The 25,764-nt window shown below is 38.2% G+C and overlaps 1 protein-coding gene across 5 annotated transcripts in view; it reads left to right on the top strand.

The window, feature by feature from the left end:
* The window catches only part of LOC126248999 (glycogen debranching enzyme), a 220,039-nt gene that overhangs the window by 102,358 nt on the left and 91,917 nt on the right, over positions 1–25,764 (top strand). For all 5 annotated transcript variants that reach the window (XM_049950579.1, XM_049950582.1, XM_049950583.1 and 2 more), the window contains exons 6-9: positions 3,221–3,439; positions 12,294–12,532; positions 17,327–17,539; positions 22,193–22,387. In XM_049950579.1, the coding sequence (XP_049806536.1) occupies positions 3,221–3,439; positions 12,294–12,532; positions 17,327–17,539; positions 22,193–22,387 (866 nt within the window). The remainder of the gene's footprint in view (positions 1–3,220; positions 3,440–12,293; positions 12,533–17,326; positions 17,540–22,192; positions 22,388–25,764) is intronic.

Consider the following 25,764-nt stretch of genomic DNA (forward strand, 5'->3'; position numbering starts at 1 on the left):
GCACAGGAAGACTTTAGTGCCATGAAACTGAATGACAAGTGTACTAACAAACAATCAGAAATTGAAAATATTTTCAATAATCATTTTTTAAATGTTGTGGAGAAAATAGGATCTAGATCTTCACTAGAAGAGGCAAGGCTACTAATAGAAGAGGCCATACCTGTGCAGTTTGAAACAACTGTATTTCCACCAACCTCTCCATCTGAAATCAGTAAAATAATAAACTCACTAAAAAGTAAAAGCTCTTACAGAATTGATGGCATTTCCAGCAAGGTACTTAAAGCTTGTTCCCCACAGATAAGTAGGATTCTCAGCCACGTATGTAATAGCTCTTTGGAGCAGGGTGTTTTCTCTGATAGACTGAAATATGCCATTGTAAAACCATTGCATAAAAAGGGGGATACGTCGGATGTCAACAACTACCGCCCAATCTCTCTTCTGACAGCTCTATCAAAAATTTTTGAGGAAGTAATGTATTCAAGAGTAGCCTCCCATATTTGTAAAAATAAAGTACTAACAAAATGTCAGTTTGGATTTCAGAAAGGCTTTTCAACAGAAAATGCTATATACACTTTCACTGATCAAATATTAAATGCTCTGAATAACTGGACATCACCCATTCGTATTTTTTGTGATCTCTCAAAGGCCTTTGATTGTGTAAATCATGGAATTCTTTTAGATAAGCTAAATCATTATGGTTTGAGGGGGGGCAGTGCACAAATGGTTTAATTCATACTTAACTGGAAGAATGCAGAAAGTTGAAATAAGTGGTTCATGTAATGTTAAAACAACAGCTAATTCCTCAAACTGGGGGGCTATCAGGTATGGGGTCCCACAGGGTTCGGTCTTCGGTCCTTTACTGTTCTCGATATACAATAATGACTTACCATTCCACATTGATGAAGATGCAAAGTTAGTTCTTTTTGCTGATAATACAAGTATAGTAATAACATCCAAAAACCAAGAACTAAGTGATGTAAATGAAGTTTTTCACAAAATTATTAAGTGGTTCTCAGCAAATTGACTCTCTTTAAATTTTGATAAAACACAGTATATACAGTTCCATACAGTAAATGGCACAACTCCAGTAATAAATATAGACTTTGAACAGAAGTCTGTAGCTAAGGTAGAATTTTCAAAATTTTTAGGTGTGTCCATTGATGAGAGGTTAAACTGGAAGCAACACATTGATGGTCTGCTGAAATGTCTGAGTTCAGCTACGTATGCTATTAGGGTTATTGCAAATTTTGGTGATAAGAATCTCAGTAAATTAGCTTACTATGCCTACTTTCATTCGCTGCTTTCGTATGGCATCATATTCTGGGGTAATTCATCGTTGAGTAGAAAAGTATTCATTGCTCAAAAATGTGTAATCAGAATAATTGCTGGTGCCCACCCACGGTCATCCTGCAGACATCTATTTAAGGATCTAGGGATCCTCACAGTAACTTCACAGTATATATATTCACTTATGAAATTTGTTGTTAATAATCCAACCCAGTTCAAAAGTAATAGCAGTGTGCATAGCTATAACACCAGGAGAAAGGATGATCTTCACTATGCAGGGTTAAATCTGACTTTGGCACAGAAAGTGGTAAATTATGCTGCCACAAAAGTCTTTGGTCACCTACCAAACAGCATCAAAAGCCTGACAGATAGCCAACCAACATTTAAAAATAAATTAAAAGAATTTCTAGATGACAACTCCTTCTACTGATTGGCTAAATTTTTAGATATAAATTAAGGGAGGGGAAAAAAGACAACTTAAACATTAGTGTCATGTAATATTTTGTGTAATGTAATATCTTGTACAGACATCTTTTATTAACCTGACACGTTCCACATCATTACGAAGTGTCGTATTCATGATCTATGGAACAAGTATTAATCTAATCTAATCTAAAGCTTTGCGTCATGCAGTCATCAAGGGTATATGAGTGGGCCTTCGGCTCCAAAAGCCCAGATCGATGATGTTTTGTTGATTGGGTCACATGCTGATGTTATTGATGGCCCAGCATTGAAATATGCAGCAATTTGTGGAAGGGTTGCAATTCTGTCAGGTTGAACAATTCGCTTCAGTCAGCATTGGTCCTGTTCTTTCAGGATCTTTTTCCGCCTGCAGAGATGTCAGAGATTTGATGTTTTACCAGATTCCTGATATTCACAGTACACTCGTGAAATGGTTGTATGGGAAAAATCCCTACACCATCGCTGCCTCAGAGGTGCTGTGCCCCATCGTTCATTTGCCAACTATAAAACCGTGTTCAAACTCACTTATATCTTGATATTGTAGCGGCAGTAATGAATCTAACAACTGGGCCAGGCCCTTGTTGTTTTTTATAGGCATTGCTGATCACAGCACCATATTTTGCCTGTTTACATATGTCTGTATTTGAATAAGCATGCCTATACCAGTTTCTCTGGCTTTTCTGTATATAAAAAATGTTTTTTGTATAGAAGTTGATATGTAATTAACATTCTGGAAAAGTTTTTTGTAATGATCTGAAATTTTTCATAATACCTCACCACCATTAATTAATTAATTTTGAAAAATGAAAAATTTTGTTACAGCATAAATTAAAGAAGCTTTCAAGCAACATAAATCCATGTGTAATAAAATTGGTTTCTGAAACACAATTTTTGCAAAATAAACTCTATGAAAATTGCTGTTGGAGTTTTTCAACACACCTAATTAAAATACCTAAACATTCATTATTATTCTAATTATTTATTGTACTTATATTTGTTTTATGTTTTAAATTCATGTTGCTTTACTGTTTCACATATATGTATTTTATTAATTGAAAATAATAAGTAACTCATTATTATGATACAAAATAATTTTTTCAATAACATTAATTACATATCAACTTTTATATGAAAAACATTTTTATTCATCATTGTTTCAAAAGTATTCCCTCTATATCTAATGTGCCGAATCACACTTCAGGGTGTGTTTTATTCCTTAGAAACGAAACTGTGTGCAAAAAAAAAGTGTTGCATTATTTTTCTCCCTCTACACACCCACTAAGTTTCATCAAGATCATTTATTTACACTTTGGAATGTTCACTTGTGAATCTCTTTCTTCTGTAGTTGAGGTAATATTTTTATTATATCACTCGTGAGGCTGAGCATACTTATTTTTTATGCATATGTTAGCCTGTATTTGCTCTTGAAAAAATTGCTTAAGCAGTTGAAATGTCTTGATTCTAATTCTAGGTGGTGAGCATCTGTGATGTAGTTTTAAACCACACTGCCAATGAATCCCAGTGGCTCAAAGAACATCCAGAATGCACCTACAATCTAGTTAATTCACCACATCTTCGACCAGCATATCTACTCGATGCTCTACTGCATCAGCTTACAGTTGAAGTAGCAGAAGGAAAGTGGCAGTTTTCGGGCATACCATCTGAAGTAAATTGTGAAGAACATCTGTCAGTAAGTTCATCACATTATTGTAATATGCATACATTTTGCTTAATAATGGTAACTTTCATAAAATGACAAAAGATCTTGTTATATATTGTTATTGAAAGTGAAATCTCTTAAGATTAACTTTTGACAACCTGTTCATTTTATTATCGATCTGGCTCTAAGTACATGATGGGATGAAGTTTGCTTTTATCTTCTGTATTACATTCCTGACAGCATTACTTTATGATGATGATTCACAATGACTTGTGAAAAATTAGTTATGATTTAAATTTCAGTCATGCTTGTGCGTAATTTATAATGGCAACTAGTTTCAAATGTAGCCATTCATTTCCAAACAGTGCAATATTAACAAACATGTAACAGAAATAACATTGCCATGATATAATGTGCATAGCTGTTAATAGCACAATTAGCATTCTTTTTATTTTAACATACATGCACTAAAAATGCTTATCAAGCAAAATTCCATGGACATACTTGGGTAACATCCACACAACACATTGTCATACAACAGATACAGAGTAATCTTATTACATGCATGAGACATTCAACAGAAGAAACCACACTGAATGCGTGAACTACCAACAAGTTTACAGAAAGTCAACAGTTGTCACTAGTTTCTTGCTCTTGATCCATTGGAATCATCTGTGGCCAGTGTCGTATCACAGTCACAATGTAATTTATTCATATGCACTACCAATAACTAGTACATTATAGTTCTTATTTCATTGGTAAGTAAAAGGAACAAAATTGATCCCTTCTTATAAATTTCAACAACATTTTGACCTAAGAGGCATGTCCAAACAAAAAGTAACAAAATTTATTTTTACAAGAAATATCATTTCTTAAACAATATTTCCAGATAGTTCATGCATTGTTCAGAGATTTTGTCATAGCAGGAAACCAACTTTTCTATGCCCCCTTCATATAAAGATGCCGTCAGTGAAGACAGCCACTTCTGAACACCGGTTTTTGCATTGCCATCATTGTTAAAACACCTTCCTCCAAAATCATGTTTCAATTTCAAGAAAAAGTGGTAGTCAGTAGGTGTGGGGTTGGGGCTGTATGGTAGGTGATCGAACTGCTCCTAACCAAATTGATGAATAGGGTTGACTGTGATATGAGCAGACTGGGGATGTGCATTGTCATGAAGCAACACACTGCCGTGATGAGCATTCCATGCCTTTTGTTTTGAATTGCATGCCAAAATTTTCTCAGTTTTTTTCATTATTGTACCACATTGATGGTTTCAACCATGGGAAGGTATTGAACAAGCTGAAAATGACAAAAAGCAATGTTCAGCAATGGCTGTCTTCACTGGCAGCATATTTCTACAAAGAGGGAATAGAAAAGTTGGTTTCCTACTATGTCAAATGTCTGAAAAATGGTGGCAACTATGCAGAAAAATAGGTTAAGAAATGCTTTTTCCTGTAAAAATAAATTATGGTTAAAAAATGTGTAAAAATGTTTTTATGGGTTTTTCTTCAGAACAGTACTTACTTTCCAAACATGCCTCATTCTAACCTTTGCAGTCATAATGTAACCGTTTGATACGCATTAAGAAAACATGAGAAACAGTGTCAAAGTTAGCTCATTACATTAGCCACCACTGTGGATGATGACAACCTACCATTTTAGCTTCATTTGGAACTTCAAACTGTGTGAACCATTACCAAAATTAAATGTATAAAGACATCTCTCACATTAACACAGAAAGCTGTTGCACCAGCATGTATGGTAGCAGAATACACAACCACTAAAGGTTTCCTCACTACAGACCATAATATCCAATATACAAGACACCGATTGACACTATAGTCCTAGATTTTGAAACATTAAACTATAATGCCATGAATCCTCCAACACACTCCAAACAAAATAGTGACAGTTATATTATGTTATGACAGTTACTGGTCATCTCACCATTCTAGAGACAACATTTGCTTACTTTGCCATCTTGTCATAGAAGATACTAAGATGGGATCAAGCATACTTGGTTAATGTTAAAATAAACATCAATCATAACACTAGATATGCATTAAGACTATGAGCATTACACCAGTGAGCTACCACTGAATAAGTCACAGCATCATGCAATTAAGGCTATCAGTGGACCACTCAGGTTTTCTTATAAACCATACTACTCAATATTCAGGGGCTGTGATATTATCCCTTTCACTGCACATTTACTCTCAGCGGCTCCCGGTGCGTATATATATGACTGTAGCAGTCTACCTTTATTATTGAGATAAAAATGAGACCCAAAATCCGGTATTGTCTTTGTAAATCATTTCCTTTTTTTAAATCTTTGTTCAGAAAGTCTTATTTTGTTAAAAAAGGTACTTTATTAGGAGAAAAAAATACAAAACATATTACATTAGTAATACTTCAAAGTGTGATATCTCTCAAAAAATGAAACATAAATGCACATAACATTTTACACATATGTATCTTGTCACTTCGTTTATCATGTTTTGCACATACAATACACCTTCTCTGGGCGGCCTTCTTCTTTGAAGTTCCTGGGATTAGCGAGATAAAGTGGCGCTCGGTTAGGCGTAAGGTATTGTCACCATAAGCCGATCTCCTTCCATGACGTCCCTCTGTTTGCAGTTGGTGGTGAATCTCTAGGATCTCCTTGATAAGTTTCTGTTGAAAATCAGATACTGAAATATTTCATCCTGTTTGAGTTTTATATAATGCATGTGCACTGAGCACAGACAGATCCACCAAATGAAAAAATACTTTTTTATACCATTACAGTTTTTCGTACACATTCTACTGAACTTAGCATCGTGTCACTCCTGTTGACGGTCCCCATATTTTCAATGTAGCTTACGATGCAAGCTGGGTTTGTTTTTGGTTCATTCGTGGTTCTGTCAATTTTGTCAGTCGCTGTAATTTCGCTTGTATGAAGAGTTGAAATCATCCTCACTTCCCGCTTGTCCTGCCACTTCAGAGCAAGAAGTTTATCTGTTGACATGAACTCGATCTTGCCTTTTATAAGTTTTTTTAAAAAAGCAGACATGCCTTTGCGTTTTTTTCTCACAGTTCCACAGGGATTAGCCACTCTGTCATGCAAATAAGAAAATAACTTTGGGCTAGTGTACCAATTGTCAACATATGTGTGACCTTTGCCGAGGTAACTTTCAAGTAAAGTGTGAACAATGCTTCCAGGTATTCCAACATTTAAACCAAAGTCAGGTTCTTTTTTTATGTCTGTTGCTGCACCCACATAAATAATAAAGCCAAGAACATAACCAGTTTCACAATCACATAACACAAAAAATTTTACACAAAACCTGTGGTGTTTGGAAGGAATGTACTGCTTGAAGAAGACACGACATTTGAAGAGAACTAAACTTTTGTCAACGCACAAATTTTTAAAAAGGATAGAAAGCACCTGGAAATACTTTTCTTAAGTGATTCACAATTCGACGTAATTTCCAGGTTTTGTCATTTCCAGGGTCCTTACTGTTATCAGCAAAATGTAACATTCTGAGTAACTGATCTCTCAGCATGATTTGCCCAAACATTGGAGTAGACAGTAACTGATCATTGGTCTAATAACTGTTTATTTCATTTTTTCTCACTTGAAGCATCAGAAAATTTACAGCAAGGAAACAGTAAACGTCGTCACTGTTTGTGTTTTTCCAACGTCGCAGTCTTGATTTTTCACTGGCATCATTGCAACGGTGTTCATAATATAAATTACATTGCTCAGCTATGTAGCTCACAATTTCTTGGCTAAAAAAACTTGGAAGCAGTCGTATACAGTACATAAATAATCTAAATTGATGATTTTGCAACTGGAACCACTGTTATCGAAATTATACACTTCAGGGTCCAAATCAGAGTTTTTCCATCTAAAATCAACTGTTTTGTGTCTCTGAGAAGATTTTTCAGGCATACGCTCAGGCTCTTCTTCGGAATCGGAGAAAGAATCGACGATAACATCAAAATCTGGATATGCATTTACTGGTTCAATGTTTGTTGGTTCACAAATATTTTTTATATTTGTGGTGACAGATTTCCTGCCAGCTTGTCGTCATCATTATCTGTCCACCCATAATCAGCTGAATTGGGCATAATGAGGTCCTCGTCGTCACTTTGGTTTAGGATACTCAGCAGCTCATCGTCTGTAAACGGACGGTAACGTCGCGTCATTTTATTCGGTAATGCGGAAACGGCCGCACACAAACTAGGTAATATAGCGATACGAATGAACTCAGCAGAAAGAGAATTCAGCATACAATAGGTATTTCCTAGTATTCCAACAGCTAAACTGCATACTTGCGCAACAATTACCTCCGACTCGCTGGCCCGATTTTTGGCATTATACGTAACTATACGACTGTAGCAGGAACCGCTGTAAGTATTGTTTATAGCAAATAGTATATATACGTCTGGAGAACTGAAACGATTAGCGTATATTTACGTCTGGAGCAGTGAAAGGGTAAAAATCAGCACAGGGTAAAAAACTGTAAAATTATTGTGCTCGCTCACATATGACAAAGTGCTGCTGGTGCACTGTACTGCAACCAGTTGCACATATGTTGGTTTCCTGCTATGAAAAATGTTTGAACAATGCCGGCAACTATGTAGAAAAATAGTTTAGGAAATTCTCTCTCTTGTGAAAATAAATTTTGGTGTGAAAAAATGTTTTTTATGAGTTTTTTCCAAATAGTACTTACTTTCCAGGCATATCTCGTATACCTATTGCGCTCACAATGTAACTGTATGACATGAATTAGGAAAAGATGGGGAACAGTATCGAAGTCACCCCATGACGCTAGTCCCAACTGTGAATGCTGTTTCCCTAACATTTTAGCGTATTTTGAAACATCAGACTATATGAACAACCATGAAAATGAGACCTCAAGCCACCTACAATTTGTCATATGGGTAAAACAGGAAACAGAAACCTATTTGTGTGTGCCCATTAAACTATTTATGCCAGGCACACTCCAACATATTCCAGGCTACAATTAAAATGGTGATGATTGCATTACATTATGCTGGTATCTACTAGGCTTTCTAAAGACAATTTTTTCTCACATTACCATCTTCTCATAGAAGACACCAAGCATGACACTGTGGTACACAGAGTGGCAGCTCATCACTATAATGCTTGTGACATTTATATGTATATAGTGTTAAGACTGATGTTTGTTTTAACATTAAACAGATATTTATAATTCCATCTTGATGTTCACATGGACACTTTGCACAAACAGAAGCACATCATCAAGTCCAAATGCCCAGATATGTTGACAGATGGCATCATTCTGTTGCAGGGTGATGCATGCCCACATGTTGCCAAGGTTGTTTCGACTACACTGCATAAGTTTCACTAGGAAGCCCTTACATATCCTCTATACTGTCCCGATCTCTCCCCATAAACTTTCCATATTTTTGAGCCATGATGAAAGGCATTCATGGCCATTGAATTGCTTCGGATGGAAAAGTGTATGCATGATACAATTATCATTCCATAGGTAACTGCAAAAATTTTTCCGTGAAGGCACTGACCATCTTGTCTCACAGTGGGACAAATGTATTAATAGTTATCACAGTTACTTTTGAAATAATAAACAGTTTACTTTTTCTTTTCCATCTGTCTCGTTTCCATTTGACTGCCCCTTATATGCATATAGTTCAACAGGGATTGGAATCAGCATAACAAACTTTCTGTCCAGTAATTTATTCACATCTGCAAACAATAGCAATTTGAGTTTTTATCACATTTTTATTACAACAAACAGCAGACTAATATGTGAAATGCATGTGGAGGATTGTCTTGCAAAGCAGGAAAGTCAAATCTTGATCAAATTGACATGAGAGATTTACATGGATTGCAACACTCATTAAGGCAAATGACTGGATGATTCCCTATCTGTGCCTCAAAACACAACATGAAAATAGTCAACACATGGAAACATCTAGAACAGAGATGAGGAAGTGGGTACGATGGCTTAAATGAATACAGTAAGATCCCACGTGTAGAGGTAAGCACTTTAATGATCAGCTTGACATCATTATACGAGGGCTATCCACAAAGTACATTATGTTTTGGAATTAAAAATAAATAAAGTATTGGAAATTTTTTTTATTATATACAGATTAAAGCCACACTTAAATTTTACTTTTCTACATAGTTGCCATTTAAATTAAGGCACTTATCGTAGTGATGGACAAGCTTGGAAATTCCTTCGTCGTAAAATTCGGCCGCCTGCGCCTTCAACCACGTGGTTACCTCTTTAGGGACAGAAAAGGTGTGATTTTTGTGGATTTCCTGGAAAGAGGCACTACAATAAACGCTCAAAGGTATTGCCAAGCTCTGCACAACCTCAGAAGAGCAATACAAAACAAGCGCAGGGGAAAGTTGGGCTGAAAGATCTTGCTGATTCACGACAACGCCCGGGCCCACATGGCAAATGCCAGTCGTGAAGTTCTCGAATCTTTTAAGTGGGAGTTGTTTCCTCATCCACCGTACAGTCCCGACATGGTACCGAGCAACTTCCACTTATTCCCAGCAATGAAGAAGTGGTTGGCTATGCAGCGTTTTGATGACGACGCACAGCTTCAAGAAGAGGTAACCACGTGGTTGAAGGTGCAGGCGGCCGAATTTTACGACGAAGGAATTTCCAAGCTCGTCTGTCGCTACGATAAGTGCCTTAATTTAAATGGCAACTATGTAGAAAAGTAGTATTTAAGTGTGGCTTTCATCTGTATATAATAAAAAAAATTTCCAATACTTTATTTATTTTAAATTCCAAAACATAATGTACTTTGTGGATAGCCCTCATACATAAACACACAGTCACTCCAATTCAAAAGCTCGCAATAGGCTGAAGGTCTGGTGCAAACCTCTAAGATGGCACTCCAAAGATAGGTCACTCGACCAATTGCATGCCGCCGCAGAGGTAATGATTCGATTCACTGATATGTGGAATATGCGATGTTCTTCCATGTATATTAATATACTGTTTGATGATGACTGTTGCTAGATGTATAACTATATTTTGAATATATTGTGAGATGTAAACATAACATAAGATACAGAACAACATTCATAATATCCTCCCACAAATGTTGTAATGTGGTTCTATACTTGGCTATTAAATCCCTTCATAGTCTACCAACAGATATAAGACAACACAAGTTAGATAAGTGGTGTGTCAGCAGAAAATGAGCTGAGAACTGTCTAATCCCACTACCTTATCAGAACCATAGTGCAACAGCACATCATGGAAGGAGAGAGTCCTTTCTCTCATATTCAGTAAATTTCAGCATACGCATTTTGTTGTAAAATAGCATTGAGTTGTAAGATAGTATTGAGTTGTAAGATAGTTTGGTTGTGTCTAACAGATCTTAAAATCAATGACATTATTGAAGTCTGTAAGTTAAATTTTTTTGCTGGCCATGACTGAAGCAGTATTTTAAAGTTCAAAATATCATAAACATAAACACTTATTGAGAAGCTGTGAGTAAAAAGTATGGCACTGAAGGAAATAGGTCCTGTTATTCATCAAAAAGATAACATAGTGACCATACTCCCTGAAAACATAACTTAAAAGTGTAGCCGTTCAGTAAATACATTATTTGTAGGAAATTTATCGAATTAGAAGGCTTAGCTAAATGGTCTGAAACATTAGCTATGATAGCAAAGCGAATGTGAGGTTTGGCCTGATACTTTGAGTAGGGGAGTGTTAACATACTAAGCAGTAACAGAAATCAATGTATTACAGTACAGACTGAGCTCAGACAACAAATAGTATGAAGGTAATCCCAAAAGTAAGGTCTCCTATTTTTTTATAAGTACAGATCTCTGTTTGTGTGGCAGTTGGTCACACTGTTATGAAGAGTGCTTCATGCGCTGTGTGTAAACATGTGCACACCATGCTGAGGCGCTCAGTCTTGGCTTGGGAGCCACTGAAAATGGAGCTCCCATTGGATGTTACTGCCAAGTGCGAATTGTGTGCAGTTATTTGGTTTTTGAACAGAAAGGGCACTGTGCCGATTGAAATCCATCGCCAATTGATGGAAGTGTATGTTGAGTCATGCAGGGATGTCAAAAATTTTCATAAGTGTTATAGTGAGTTTGCAGCTGGTCGGACCAAAATTCATGATGAACAAAGGAGCGGGAGACCATCAATTTCAAAGGAGACAGTGTTGCAGCTTGAGTAAAGCATGCGTGAAGATTGGTGGATCACCTTGGATGATCTCTGCATGTTGGTTCCTGAGGTTTCCTGAAGCACTACTCACAGAATTTTAATGGAAACATTGAACTACCGGAAGGTGTGCGCAAGATGGGTGCCATGCATGCTGACTGAGGACCACATGCAGCAACAAGTTGATGCTTCCCACGCATTTCTTCACGCCTTGGAGCTGAACAGGACAACTTTCTGCACTCAATTGTCACAGGTGACAAAACCTGGGCATCCCATTTTACACCTGAGAGCAAGCGACAATCGTGCCAGTGGTGGCATCCTTCTTCGCCAAAGCTGTGGAGCTGGCGGCGAGCTGGTATGGCTTGGACATACAAAAACTGCCACAGTGTCTACAAAAATGCATTGACAGAAATGTTGATTATGTCGAAAAATAGCTAAATGTTCAAGCTGTAAACTGAAGTGAAGCATTGTAGAAATAAACAGGTCTATATACATATAAAAAAATAGGAGACCTTACTTTTGGGATTACCCTCATAATTTAAAAAAGTGTGCCATTACATTAGGCCATCTGTCATTTGAACAAGATAGGTGTCAGTGAAATTGGAAACAATGTAATTGCTTGTAGATGTGGAACACTTTTTTTAACTATTTAAACAACTTTGTGATTCTTCTGTATTTTATAGGCAATACGAAGTGCACTCCATGGCTTTTTTCTTCCACAAATTAAAGTGTCTGAGCTGTACATGGTGGATGTTAATGCACTTGTATCAGAATTTCAGTCACTTGTAAGGAAAAGATTACCACCAGTGCAAGTAGTTTCTCAGGAAAACATGAAACTAAAGATTACTCAAGATCCCCAGTATCGCCGATTGAAGTCTAATGTGGATATGGAATTAGCCCTTCAGTTATATAATGTATATAGGTAAGTCATTTACTAAAATGTAATTATTTATATGTTCCTTAATTTTTCAGGCTCTATGGCAAAATGGAACAAATACCTATGTAATTTACAGCATGCTGAAGAAATTTTAAAAGAATAAAATAACATAGAAACAAAATAAGTAACATAGAACAACAAAAAATGTGAACTACTCCATTAACAATTGCAGAGAATAAAAAGAAGCCTTTCAAAATAGGATGCAAAACTTAAGGTTTATCGTGCAGTTTTTTTCCCCCTTGTGAAGGGGAACAACGAACCACTTTCTGGACACTGATCAAGCAAGTTTTTTTGAGGAACAAATAATTGTTCTGTCATGTCTTCACTGAGTGAATTCTGCAGTTGCTTTTCATGTGTATATTATCATTAACCAGAAGGCCTATGAGGGAGTATACAACAGTAGAATTTATATTCTGAAGCCTTATCCCCCACCCACCCCAAATTCCCCAAACAATCTCAGTTTCCTTCCTGAAGGATAATAATTTAGTAAATTAGTGGTTCCAGTGTCTAGGTTTGCTATTTTCTACTTTAAGTCTTCCTGTCAGCTGTATTAGGAATCACCACTTCCTGAGGCTAAGTACTGGCCATTCTTTCAGCATCCTTGCACTAGTAACAGAGATGATATTCTTCATCACTTTTCAGTATTGCCTACAGTAAAATTCTGAAACTGCAATGTGATTCTCTGTCATTCTTTGATACAGCTACCTTTTCCTCCTGCATGATGTTGTTGCATGCCGTACATTGTCTGCCGTATTGTAATGGTTATGAAATCAGTCTAAAAAGACGAGTGCATACAAGACACCCATACAACCCAGCCTAGAATATTGCTCAAGTGTGCGTATTGTATAAGACTAACAGCAGATATTGAATGTTTACAAAGTAAGGCAACACAAATGGTCACAGGTTTGTTTGACCTTCAGAAGAGCATCATGGAGATGCTGAAAAATGTGAACTGGTGGACACACAGACTCCAACTTTCTTACAGAAGTCTACTTGCAATGTTTTGATAATATGAGGAATTTAGGAATATACTACAACCCTCTTCATACCTCACCCATAAGGACCGTGAAGAAAAGATTAGATTAAATAGGAACATTCTGTTGAAGCAGACTGTTCACGTCCACCTTTACGTATGTGTGTGTCTGTGTGATGTGTTAGTTCTTGTTGATGACACTGCTCTCATAACTGGTACTTCGTACTGGATTGTACATGACATGGTTTGATGGTGTCACTGGGTACCACAGTCATGAATATTGCTATTGCTCCAATAAGGCCTCTCAAAAGCTGTCACCTTTGTCGACAAGAATGAGTAGAATGGTTACAAACAGTACATTCTGCCTACCGCATGCTTTGTCAAGGTACCAATGGACACAAAAGTATCAAAAAATTACATGAACATCAGGCATGCAGCATTGTTTTTCGAAAGTGGGATGATATGATATGTGTTGACAATGTCTACTTTTATTCTGATTGTACAGTCAATGTGAGGTCTGAGAGCACTGAGAAAAATTGAAGAACTGGGAAATATTTCAAACAGAAATTACAAAAACATGTGATTACAACCAGTAGCAAGTGTACATACTGAAGAGCAGCAATAATTGGACCTAATACCAAGGGAGACTACATCATCAGAAATGACTGGGACTGTGACACATAGTGAATCCAAATATGTTAGAAGCCAATAAGTTTCACAGCTAATGAAAGGCATTGCAGAGGAAATCTATAATGCACTTCTTTTGAATGATCTCATTACTACAGAGGACTTAATCGAGTGTTACCAGAACATTGAGGAAATACACCAGAAAAGTGCAGACTGAAAAACATTCAACAGACTTTTGAATGTTGCATTGATGACAATAATGGAAGACTATCAGGACCCCACTTTTGCTGGCTCCACAGGAAAGCTTATATTTGGAGAACAGAGGACAATATAGCAGTATGTCACTATTCTGGACACCTTGCATGTAGAATGCTATTTTAGAGGAGGAGGAGGAGGAGGAGGAGGAGGAGGAAGAAGAAGAAGAAGAAGAAGAAGAATAAGAATGTTTGATGACTATTACATGAAAAGACATAAAGCATTTATGCAATCCTGTGCGTGTCAGACAGCTACAGCTGATATGTGAGATGAGATCATCACTGCACTCTAGATGAAGTTGGTCCCAAATGCTCTCCAGTTGTTTGCTATCATCATACAGTGTCAGCTGCTCACCCACTTGCTGTAATCAGGAAATTTAAATTAAGTGAGGCTGATACAGAAGAAAGTCCTCCTTGGATGACATTTGCCATAATATAAGGAAATCTCATCATCTTCATTAATGACTACCAATCTGTACCAATCTGTATAGGCATTAGTCAAATCTGGGCTGTCATTTTCTGTGATATCAAATGCTAATCTCTTCCAGCTGAAGAGGACTATGTTCTGAAGTTCAAAGAGCATTGTTCTCAATGTTGCAGATGAAAGATACGTTCAACAAACAAGAACCTGTGTTGTGTGACTCAGTAACAGTGTGAGAACGCAACCCTTCAAATGAGTATTTTCACCAGAATACAGTCATAATCTTATCCTTGGAGGGGCTTTTAGCCTGCATCACAAGAAGTCATAGGCTATGTAAGATTGGAGTTCCAGATTAACTAAGCTATTGAAACAAGTCCGTGTGACAATGGTTGCTCTGGGCGAATGTCTGTTATTGAAGACACTCTTATACCATCATCATAAATGAGATAAGTGCTGATCAGCAATGTGGACACTCAGCTAAACTGTGAAGTCCTAGTTGATCGAAAAAAGTACTAAACCTCACAAAATAAATCTGGAGTGCAATGACAATCATAACCCTTACAAGTGGACAAGGAGAGCCTGGGGTCACCAGTTGCCATGAACAGCTGATCCATAGTGGTACGTACATAGGGACTATTTAACCAGATAATCATGCTGCGCTAGCATTGACAACTATGAACTGGGGAAATCTACTACAGAATGACCAATAGGTCCCAGGTTTACCATGGAATAACGTTGATAGGTGTAGGCCATGCTGAATGAATTTTTGGGTGTATTCAGGTCCATTGTGGAAATGAGGTAAAGCAGACAAGCCAGTGTGAACCACCGTATGAATGATGGGTATCAACACCCATCTGTCAGCACTCATATAATGTTTCTCCAACTGAGCAACAGATAATACAGAATGAAAAGGGAGGACTCACTGCAAGATGTTCAGCCATCGGATTGTCTCCTGTGACCTTTGCGAAGAAGGAAAACAAGCACATGGCATTTTTTCATCAATTAATGGTGGATGAAAAAATAATGATATATATCTATTGCCACAAATTAATAAGACTTTGGACATCTGGATGAAGTGAACCATTTCTCCCCTATGATTATGCAGACTGACCCTACTGGCAGATTGAGGTTGAAAAGGCTGACTGAGAAGCAGTTTCTTTCATAAAACTTGATGAGTTCTGGCAGATGGAGGTTGAAAAGGCTGACTGAGAAAAGATTGCTTTCATAACATATGATGAGTTTGTAGTTATGCTGCTTGGTGTGTGCAATACTCCAGCCACCTGTGAACATGTGACAGATGACCTACTTTGACATCTTAAATAAACAATGTGTCCATGGATGGCACTATTGTCTTACCAGAAAACATTTAAGATCACGTAATCTGCTGAACAACTGTGCTGATGTGTGTCGATGACGATGATGATGATGATGATGATGGTGGTGGTGGTGATTGGTTTGTGGGTGGCTCAACTGTGAGGTCATCAGTGCCTGTAAAACTTCCCAATCTTTACTCAGTCCAGTCTTGCCACTTTCATGAATGATTATGAAATGATGAGGACAACACAGACACCCAGTCCCCGGGCGGAGAAAATCCCCAACCCGGCCGAGAATCAAACCCAGGACCCCATGATCCAGAGGCAGCAATGCTAGCCACTAGATGACGAACTGCAGACATGTCAATGATGCAAGTCTTTATATGAATCCAAGGAAGTGCCTCTTTGTCACCCAAGAAATGAAAATCTTGTAGCATCTAGTAAACAGAAAAAAAAGTCTGCCCTGATTCAGAGAAAGTAAAAGCCATGACATGTTTTACAACTTACTGAAGAATTCGTGATGAGATAGACTTACTTGAAATGTACTTTTATGACAGATGCTTCATAAATGAATCAGATGCATGAATACATCTCCAGAGTACTCTCCAAGTCCAAGAAGAATTATTCTGCAACTAAGAAAGAGTGCCTTACAGTTTTTGGACAATCAGTTAGTTATGACCTAGTTCAAATGGTGCTCCATTCACTGTTGTGACTAACCATCTTTCTTTATGCTGACTGTTGAGCCCGAGGGCTCCATCTGGATAATTAGAAAAATTGGCACTGAAGGTCCAGGAATGCCATATCACTGGTAATGTACAAAAATAGATGCAAATGCAAGTAGGTTCACTTCCTTTTGTGGAATACATTGCAGTATACCTCAGTGAGAAGTTATCTATTGTTAGTACTGAAATAGTTTACTTCATTATTAAAATTTGTGTAAGAATTATAGTGTTAACATTTTCTTTTGATTAAAGTTATAAAAACACATTTCATATTTTTTTACTTTGTAATTTTTTAATATTCATCTCTCTCTCTCTCTCTCTCTCCCCCCCCCCCCCCCCCCCCCTCTCTCTCTCTCTCTCTCTCTCTCTCTCTCTCTCTCTCTCTCTCTCTCTCTCTCTCTGTGTGTGTGTGTGTGTGTAAAATATTTTTATAAGCCTCAAATTTCTTTTGTATTTTATTGCTTTCAAGGAGTGATTGTTTTGATGAAGAGACAAGAATACGTAGGTGCACAGAGGATTTCAAAATGTGTCTGGATAAATTAAATAATGCCATCCACCTGGAAGTGGAGGCACATCTCCAGGCTGCAGTGAATAATACCATTGCCAGTATCCGGTACTTCAGAGTAGACAAGAATGGACCACGAATAAAACAAGTCTCTCTCAAGAATCCATTAGTTCCAAGGTGACTGAATCATACAAATATTTATTTTCTGTAAAGTGAATGCATTTGCCCTGCAGGCATTCATGAAGTATATGTGCTGTGATGTACTGTACACATTACCTGAGATGACACTGAAAATAGAAATTGTTGTTTTTGTATTAGTACAATTACATGATCTTATTATTACTACAGACTTTATCCCATATACATGACCGAGCGAGGTGGCGCAGTGGTTAACACACTGGACTCGCATTCGGGGGGACGACGGTTCAATTCCGTCTCCAGCCATCCTGATTTAGGTTTTCTGTGATTTCCCTGAATCGTTTCAGGCAAATGCCGGGATGGTTCCTTTGAAAGGGCACGGCCGATTTCCTTCCCCATCCTTCCCTAATCTCAGCTGGCGCTCCGTCTCTAATGACCTCGTTGTCGACGGGACGTTAAAACACACTAACCTAACCCTAACCATATACATGGACTTGTAGTTCATGAACCTTCTTTAAGACTTTATGACAGTCATCATTTTCTTGTGTTCACTGTTATTATTACTGTTTCAACTATGAAATGGTCAAGGGTTAAGGATACAGAGTACTTTTCCGGCTCAATATTATGTAAAAATCAACACATATTTCCTTCAGGCACTGTTTATAATGTACACTCCTGGAAATTGAAATAAGAACACCGTGAATTCATTGTCCCAGGAAGGGGAAACTTTATTGACACATTCCTGGGGTCAGATACATCACATGATCACACTGACAGAACCACAGGCACATAGACACAGGCAACAGAGCATGCACAATGTCGGCACTAGTACAGTGTATATCCACCTTTCGCAGCAATGCAGGCTGCTATTCTCCCATGGAGACGATCGTAGAGATGCTGGATGTAGTCCTGTGGAACGGCTTGCCATGCCATTTCCACCTGGCGCCTCAGTTGGACCAGCGTTCGTGCTGGACGTGCAGACCGTGTGAGACGACGCTTCATCCAGTCCCAAACATGCTCAATGGGGGACAGATCCGGAGATCTTGCTGGCCAGGGTAGTTGACTTACACCTTCTAGAGCACGTTGGGTGGCACGGGATACATGCGGACGTGCATTGTCCTGTTGGAACAGCAAGTTCCCTTGCCGGTCTAGGAATGGTAGAATGATGGGTTCGATGACGGTTTGGATGTACTGTGCACTATTCAGTGTCCCCTCGACGATCACCAGTGGTGTACGGCCAGTGTAGGAGATCGCTCCCCACACCATGATGCCGGGTGTTGGCCCTGTGTGCCTCGGTCGTATGCAGTCCTGATTGTGGCGCTCACCTGCACGGCGCCAAACACGCATACGACCATCATTGGCACCAAGGCAGAAGCGACTCTCATCGCTGAAGACGACACGTCTCCATTCGTCCCTCCATTCACGTCTGTCGCGACACCACTGGAGGCGGGCTGCACGATGTTGGGGCGTGAGCGGAAGACGGCCTAACGGTGTGTGGGACCGTAGTCCAGCTTCATGGAGACGGTTGCGAATGGTCCTCGCCGATACCCCAGGAGCAACAGTGTCCCTAATTTGCTGGGAAGTGGCGGTGCGGTCCCCTACGGCACTGCGTAGGATCCTACGGTCTTGGCGTGCATCCGTGCGTCGCTGCGGTCCGGTCCCAGGTCGATGGGCACGTGCACCTTCCGCTGACCACTGGCGACAACATCGATGTACTGTGGAGACCTCACGCCCCACGTGTTGAGCAATTCGGCGGTACGTCCACCCGGCCTCCCGCATGCCCACTATACGCCCTCGCTCAAAGTCCGTCAACTGCACATACGGTTCACGTCCACACTGTGGCGGCATGCTACCAGTGTTAAAGACTGCGATGGAGCTCCGTATGCCACGGCAAACTGGCTGACACTGATGGCGGCGGTGCACAAATGCTGCGCAGCTAGCGCCATTCGACGGCCAACACCGCGGTTCCTGGTGTGTCCGCTTTGCCGTGCGTGTGATCATTGCTTGTACAGCCCTCTCGCAGTGTCCGGAGCAAGTATGGTGGGTCTGACACACCGGTGTCAATGTGTTCTTTTTTCCATTTCCAGGAGTGTATATGATTTACAGATTTTTTTTGTCGATATCAGGTAATGCAACACACTTGTTAAACAAATCAGAAGTATTTTGAATATTTTTGAACCTGCTTAGGGTTATTAGAAAAATTACACAGAAATTTATGCATTTTTTTTTTCCAAAATGCTTCCTCAAATTGAGGTACCATTTAATCCAATGTTATACTTTTGAAGGAGGCCAAACTTTTGCCAGATATGCTTGACATGATGGCTGAGGTACTAGTCCTATTTAATTCCACCAATTGTGTATATTACAAGGATAAAAAGTATCACATCTTAAATTTTAATTTTTACAAGTTTTTTCCTAATAAAAATGTTGTTTTTCTATAATTTAGTTGATCTGCAGTAAAGCTTAGGTCTACTACATAAGTATGAACTATTGCAAGTTACAGAAAAAATTAGAGCAATGTTTTATAAACTTTAGGAAATATTTGTACCTGAATTCTGAAAAATACAACTTGTAGGGAATTGCAAATGAAGATATGAGTCGAATTAAGCTGTGCCTCAGAACATTCCTGAAGTATAGTCTTCATCCTGCAGCATTTCTTCATCTTCAAGCTTCCTCTTGGCATTCCTTTTAGCTCTTCTTGCTTCTTTGGTTACTTGAAGAGTGAATCTTTCAGCTTCATGCACCCACAAAAATTTCTTGGGTAATCTTTCCCACATGCAATGTTCAAAACTTTCATTTGTATTCTGAGTGCTCCCATGAACACATTTACTAAGCTAAACAGGGTCACTTAGGTCTCTAAAATTTGGTTTTATTTCCTTCATAACAGGCTCAGGTAGAGAATGCGTATGATGCTACATTTGACCACTTTCTTTTGCTTTTTGGTAACCACACCAAGAATCTGCTCCTTTAGGGCAAAGTCCGCAAACAGGGTGGTCATCTGTGAACAACTTATGAAAGTAGGTGGCCCATACAGCTTTTCTCATTGCTGTAACATCATTCAGAGGTTCAGTTCATCTAATGGCCAGTCCATAATAAGTCTGAATGAGGTGTATTTCAGTTTCTGTCAGCCTCGGCCAGACAGAGATTGTCAGATAGCAACTTTCCTTTCATTTCTCTTCATAGCTTCCTCAATCTAGCACCCATACTCTTTTGCACATGTCCACAACACTCCAGTTTTGTTACCAAGGTGTCACCATTAACATTGAACTCATTAATTTTATTGAAAGCTTTAGAGTCCCCATTGCCTAGGTACTTTGTATATCTAACGTTATAAATGGGCACCGACCTCTGAAATATTTTTAGAGCTCCATCACACTCCATACCTCCACTGTAACCATCATAATTCTTAGAACACTGATGTTCAATATGTCCTTCAGTGTTACCACGGCAGGTGTGGAAGTACTTAGATAAGCACTCAATGTCAACAACTTTTCCATTCTCCAGAGACGTAGCACTTACAACACCATTCAAGGAACGATGTCCTCAATATTGCCATGTCCCAGTGTCCCTGGTTCCACTAATATTTACAGTTTCTTCTACTGCACATTTCATAGATATTTTAGACACAACCGTCAAGGCACCTGAAAGTATTTTTATGTACTTGCTGAACCTACTGGGAGGAGGAGGAAGAAGAGCTATCAAACCACAAAACATTTGAACAGTTTTTTTTCCTTTTCCTATTACACAGATTGCATGCACTAACTTCAAATTCACATCATATGAATTATGCACAATGTTTGAAGTCATTTTCAAGGTAGATTTATTGCAGGATCTACAAAGAACATTTAATTTTGACGCTAAATGCTTCCTGCTACTTTGTTGTTCAGTTATTTCCAGACAACCTACACCATAACATTGTTTACATTTCACTACTTCCTTTATCATAGAAGATAAGATGCCCACATCAACAACAGCAAATCCACTACAAACAGCGCCATTGTTAACACAAAAATTTGAATCACCTGGAGGCGTGCCATGTGGGAGTTTCTTCCCTGAAAAACTGATACATAGGTTACTTTCAGCAATGTGGCTTGCATTGTTTGTGAACTGGTTACCATGGAATTGACTTTTATTGAATTTCTTGATGCGTGGCATGGTTCGTATTTATTGCACACTGAAAGATATGTACTTCCACAAATATATGTAGCACTGTGGCACGTGAACAAACAGCTTCAGTGAAACAAAAGTAAATACTAGGAAAGATAATCATTTACAGACACTAAAAACCTGCACTATTACCAACATATACAGTGTATCATATGTATAATTGCTGGAAACAGAAAGTTCACAGTTCTTTTCAAAATAATACTGGTTTCTGTAACAGAAACAAAGGGGTGTGGTGGTATACATGACTGTAACTTTAAAATTTGGTATATATAAGTCATTTTTCCTTTGAAACCCTATGATGTATATATTAATGTAATCAGGAAAGACTATACAATTTAATAAAGTCATTTTTGTTTTAATTTTTCCACCAATTATAAGTACCCTGTCCTTAAGTTTGACATCCTAATTTCATTTAAGCTTGAACATTTGTAACATTATCTAGTTCATATATGTTTGCATGGTAGATAATTATATTATATTGTTATAACTGACAAAACTCAATGGATGCTTTTCTCTTTTTGTTAGGTATTTTACTGATTATGGAGCAGCTAATAGCTTAAAAGAATTTGAGGATATTATGTACTCAGCTGATGCGTGCTATATTATGGCCCATAATGGATGGGTTATGAATGATGATCCACTTCGCAATTTTGCTTCACCAGAAAATAATGTTTATTTGAGAAGAGAACTCATTGCTTGGGGTGACAGTGTTAAATTAAGGTAAAATCATCACACTAATTATTTTAATTGAGTATACGATAGTATGCTTCTAATACGTTTTGAATAAAATGATGAAAATGGCTTCATTACCTACAGTTTGCTTGCTGATACAAAAATTTCCCTGTTTGCAACATGACAATTCTACAAACCCACATGGTGCATCTTTAGGTATCCAACCATCTTAGTTCTGAAAACCCAGCCTGTTAAAACTACATTGTAGAATTGGAGTTTGCGTGAAAAAAAATTATGCGAAGGAAAGTAACAGGGTACAGCTTTCAACTAATTATGCCATTCCTGTAAAAAATATGGCAGTAGGGAATGTTCTGTATGCAGAAGGTCTAGAAAAATGGTGGAAACTTAAAAATTGATAAAGTACCAGTGCAAGGAAGCTCTTCTCCTGGAGATGGCTACTTCCAGTTAAGTAAGCAACCTGAGGACCTGTAAGAGATGTGGAGGATATTCAATTAAAATTGATTTAAAGAACACCCTGAACTATAACAAAAAGTGTTATTGCATGTCGATACCCAATGGATTTAATGAGAGTAGACTTGTGGCAGGTAATGATACAATGAGGAAAGTATCAAACATAGTGATGGAGATCAGTGCAAGGTAACCTTTAGTTCACGAGTCCTGTCAAAATAAAATAAGTTTGGATTAATCATAAACTGAGGTTGTTTGTTCAAAATAAAACGAGCTGTTTTAAATACCAGAACCATGTGTCTATTGCTCCAACCTATAAGGGCAAGGTACACTATGCTTCTTTCCAGCTGTCTGAACAGCTTTGTCAGGAAAACTATCAGTGTTTAGAGTGTCAACAACAAAGAGTGCAGCTGTGCTTTCTTGATGTGCTACTGTACTTTTATCAGGCTTGTGGAACTGCCCCTAGAAATAAACAAAACCAGTACTGCACATTATGCCACTTGCATCTTTTTTTAATTGAATTTGACTGACTGGAACACTTTCTTGGTCTATGGATAAAGGCAGGATTGGTTCCTTCTTCAGAAAATGGACAGTACATTGAGTGGTTAGTGAATGTGGTGTTCTCCTCACTCCCTAGTGGGGAAAAAAACTGGAGCACTTGGATGACAACTATCATGAATCCTAGTACTGAGGAAGGTCATGCTTTTGCTATGTAGATAGCAGCTTGTAGGCATACTTTTACACCTTGAACAGGCTGAAGAATCTACTTGGATGCACATCATCCTCAAACACCTCCACATTGGGTGCTCCTGCAGACATCTACCAAGTTGTGTATGATACTTCTTTTTACAATAATTATTTAAACAAGTCACTGAAGTCTTGTGATAATCCTTGAACCAAGGGATTGATGTCACGCAAGAATTTATTTTAAAGACACTGTTTCACATAACACACTGCTGATGGAAAATGCAACATCCTCAAAGACAAGGACACTTTATTTTTCAAGTGATGTGATAGGTAGATCACCATAGTAGGAATATATTATAACAAATTCAGACTGAATGAAATACACGTCACAGTAAAGGGTGTCCAAACAGATGCATCAGTGCTTAGAGTACCCCATTTGGTGACAATGCAGTTGTGTATTCTCACATGAAAATGATCATAAAGCTGCCAAATGGCATCCTGCAATAGGTTGTCACAAACATCTTCCACCTTTAATTGCAATTTGGCAATGGTTCTTGCATGCTCTGGAAAGCAAGTAAGTTCTCACTTCATGTCCAATATGTGTTTAGTTGACAAGAGATCTGGTGAATCACTGGCCATGGGTGTTGTCGCACACCACGAAGAACACATTCCGTTGCAGCAGCCATATGTGGATTTGTATTGTCCTACAGAAAAAGTACATCACTTTCCTGTCAAAGAAATGGAAGTAACTTGGAGACAACAACATGTGAAATGCAGTGCGCACTGGTTACTCCTCTCTGCAGAAGCACCAAATGTGACCACAAGTTGTAACTGATGATCCCCCACACCATGAAGTTTAGGACAGGATGTGTGTCAAGGACAAATGCACTCCAGAACAGAGCACTCACCAGGTCTATGCAATCATTCACATACAGACAGAACCTGCTGTCATCACAGAAGACAAAAGAGTGCCATTCCACTCCTCAACTGACTCTTTCAAGACATCAGAAAGACTGTGCTTGGCTGTGTCATGATGTCAGTGGTAGCCTAGTCAAAGGCACACATGCTGGAAGCAGCACACATTTTCTCTCCCACATGGCCACTGATGCAGTTACAATGTATTTTGTAAATTTAGTTAAATATCTTTATAGCTACTTTCCTTTGTGGTTTCCTTTAATTTTAATCCACTTATCATCATTACCAGTAGTTGATCACTTCTCACAGCACATCCCAGGTGAATTAAAACAACTATGAAGCCATTCTGATATTGTCTCCTGCCATTTTCTAGTTATATTTTCTCTGTGGTTGATGGTTAAAAAAGTACTGGTCACATAAATTTAATTTCTTTGGGGAGATTCCATGCCCTTGTCTTGACATTCACTACCTCATGCCAGGCCCAGTTTTTTAACTAGTTTTTCATCCTTTCCAAGAACAACATATTCTTTGTCCTTGCCTTTTCTTGTTACTCAGAGGTGCAGCACCATATATGCCACTGGTCAGCATTATCTTCACTAACGCTTAGATCCTTCATATCAGTTCGTATATTCATCACTCAGCTGATTTGAGATCTTCCTCTCCTTCTCCTCTTTGTAAGCATGGGAAAGTACTTTTTCATGTCATGGCCATCAGGCAGGTAGTTTTATTATGTGATATTATCTCAACCTGGATTCTGAGAGTTTTGGAGATGACTTCATAACTACCTCTCATGAATTCATTGTGCACTTTCTCTCTCAATATTACTGCTTCCACCTATCTTGACATGAACATTTCTGTTTTTGAAACTTCTGCTTGTGAGTCATTTTTGATGCCCAGGCTATCACTGCCATAAAATAGCTCTTCTCACATCTGTTTTATAAATTTTGCCCTTGGTTTTTTTGAGAATTTGCATCACTCAGAATCTCTTGCTGAAAACAACATAAAATTTAAAGAAATTAATGTTCTTGAAAATTAATCACTAGTTCTCTGCAAATGGGCTGTATTGCACAAGAACTGACCACATCATTAGAAGTAATTCATGAGAGTAAATCACGAAATGAAACAGAATATTCTAAATTTTTGAACGTTTGTTTTGATAACAACTTTAACTGGAAGTCACATATCTGAGCTTTGCAGCTGCTGCTTTGCAGATAGTATCAGATTTTGGAAAGCTAGTGCCATCCATATTCAAAATTTTATTGAAAAATATGAGATTATTTTGAATAGCGAATTTGGTGATTTGTAATATGTAGTCATATTTTCTATATTTTAATGTCGTGTATCACATACTAGTT

Source organism: Schistocerca nitens, chromosome 3 (genome assembly GCF_023898315.1).
Source record: "Schistocerca nitens isolate TAMUIC-IGC-003100 chromosome 3, iqSchNite1.1, whole genome shotgun sequence".
Classification (NCBI taxonomy): Eukaryota; Metazoa; Arthropoda; class Insecta; order Orthoptera; family Acrididae; genus Schistocerca; species Schistocerca nitens.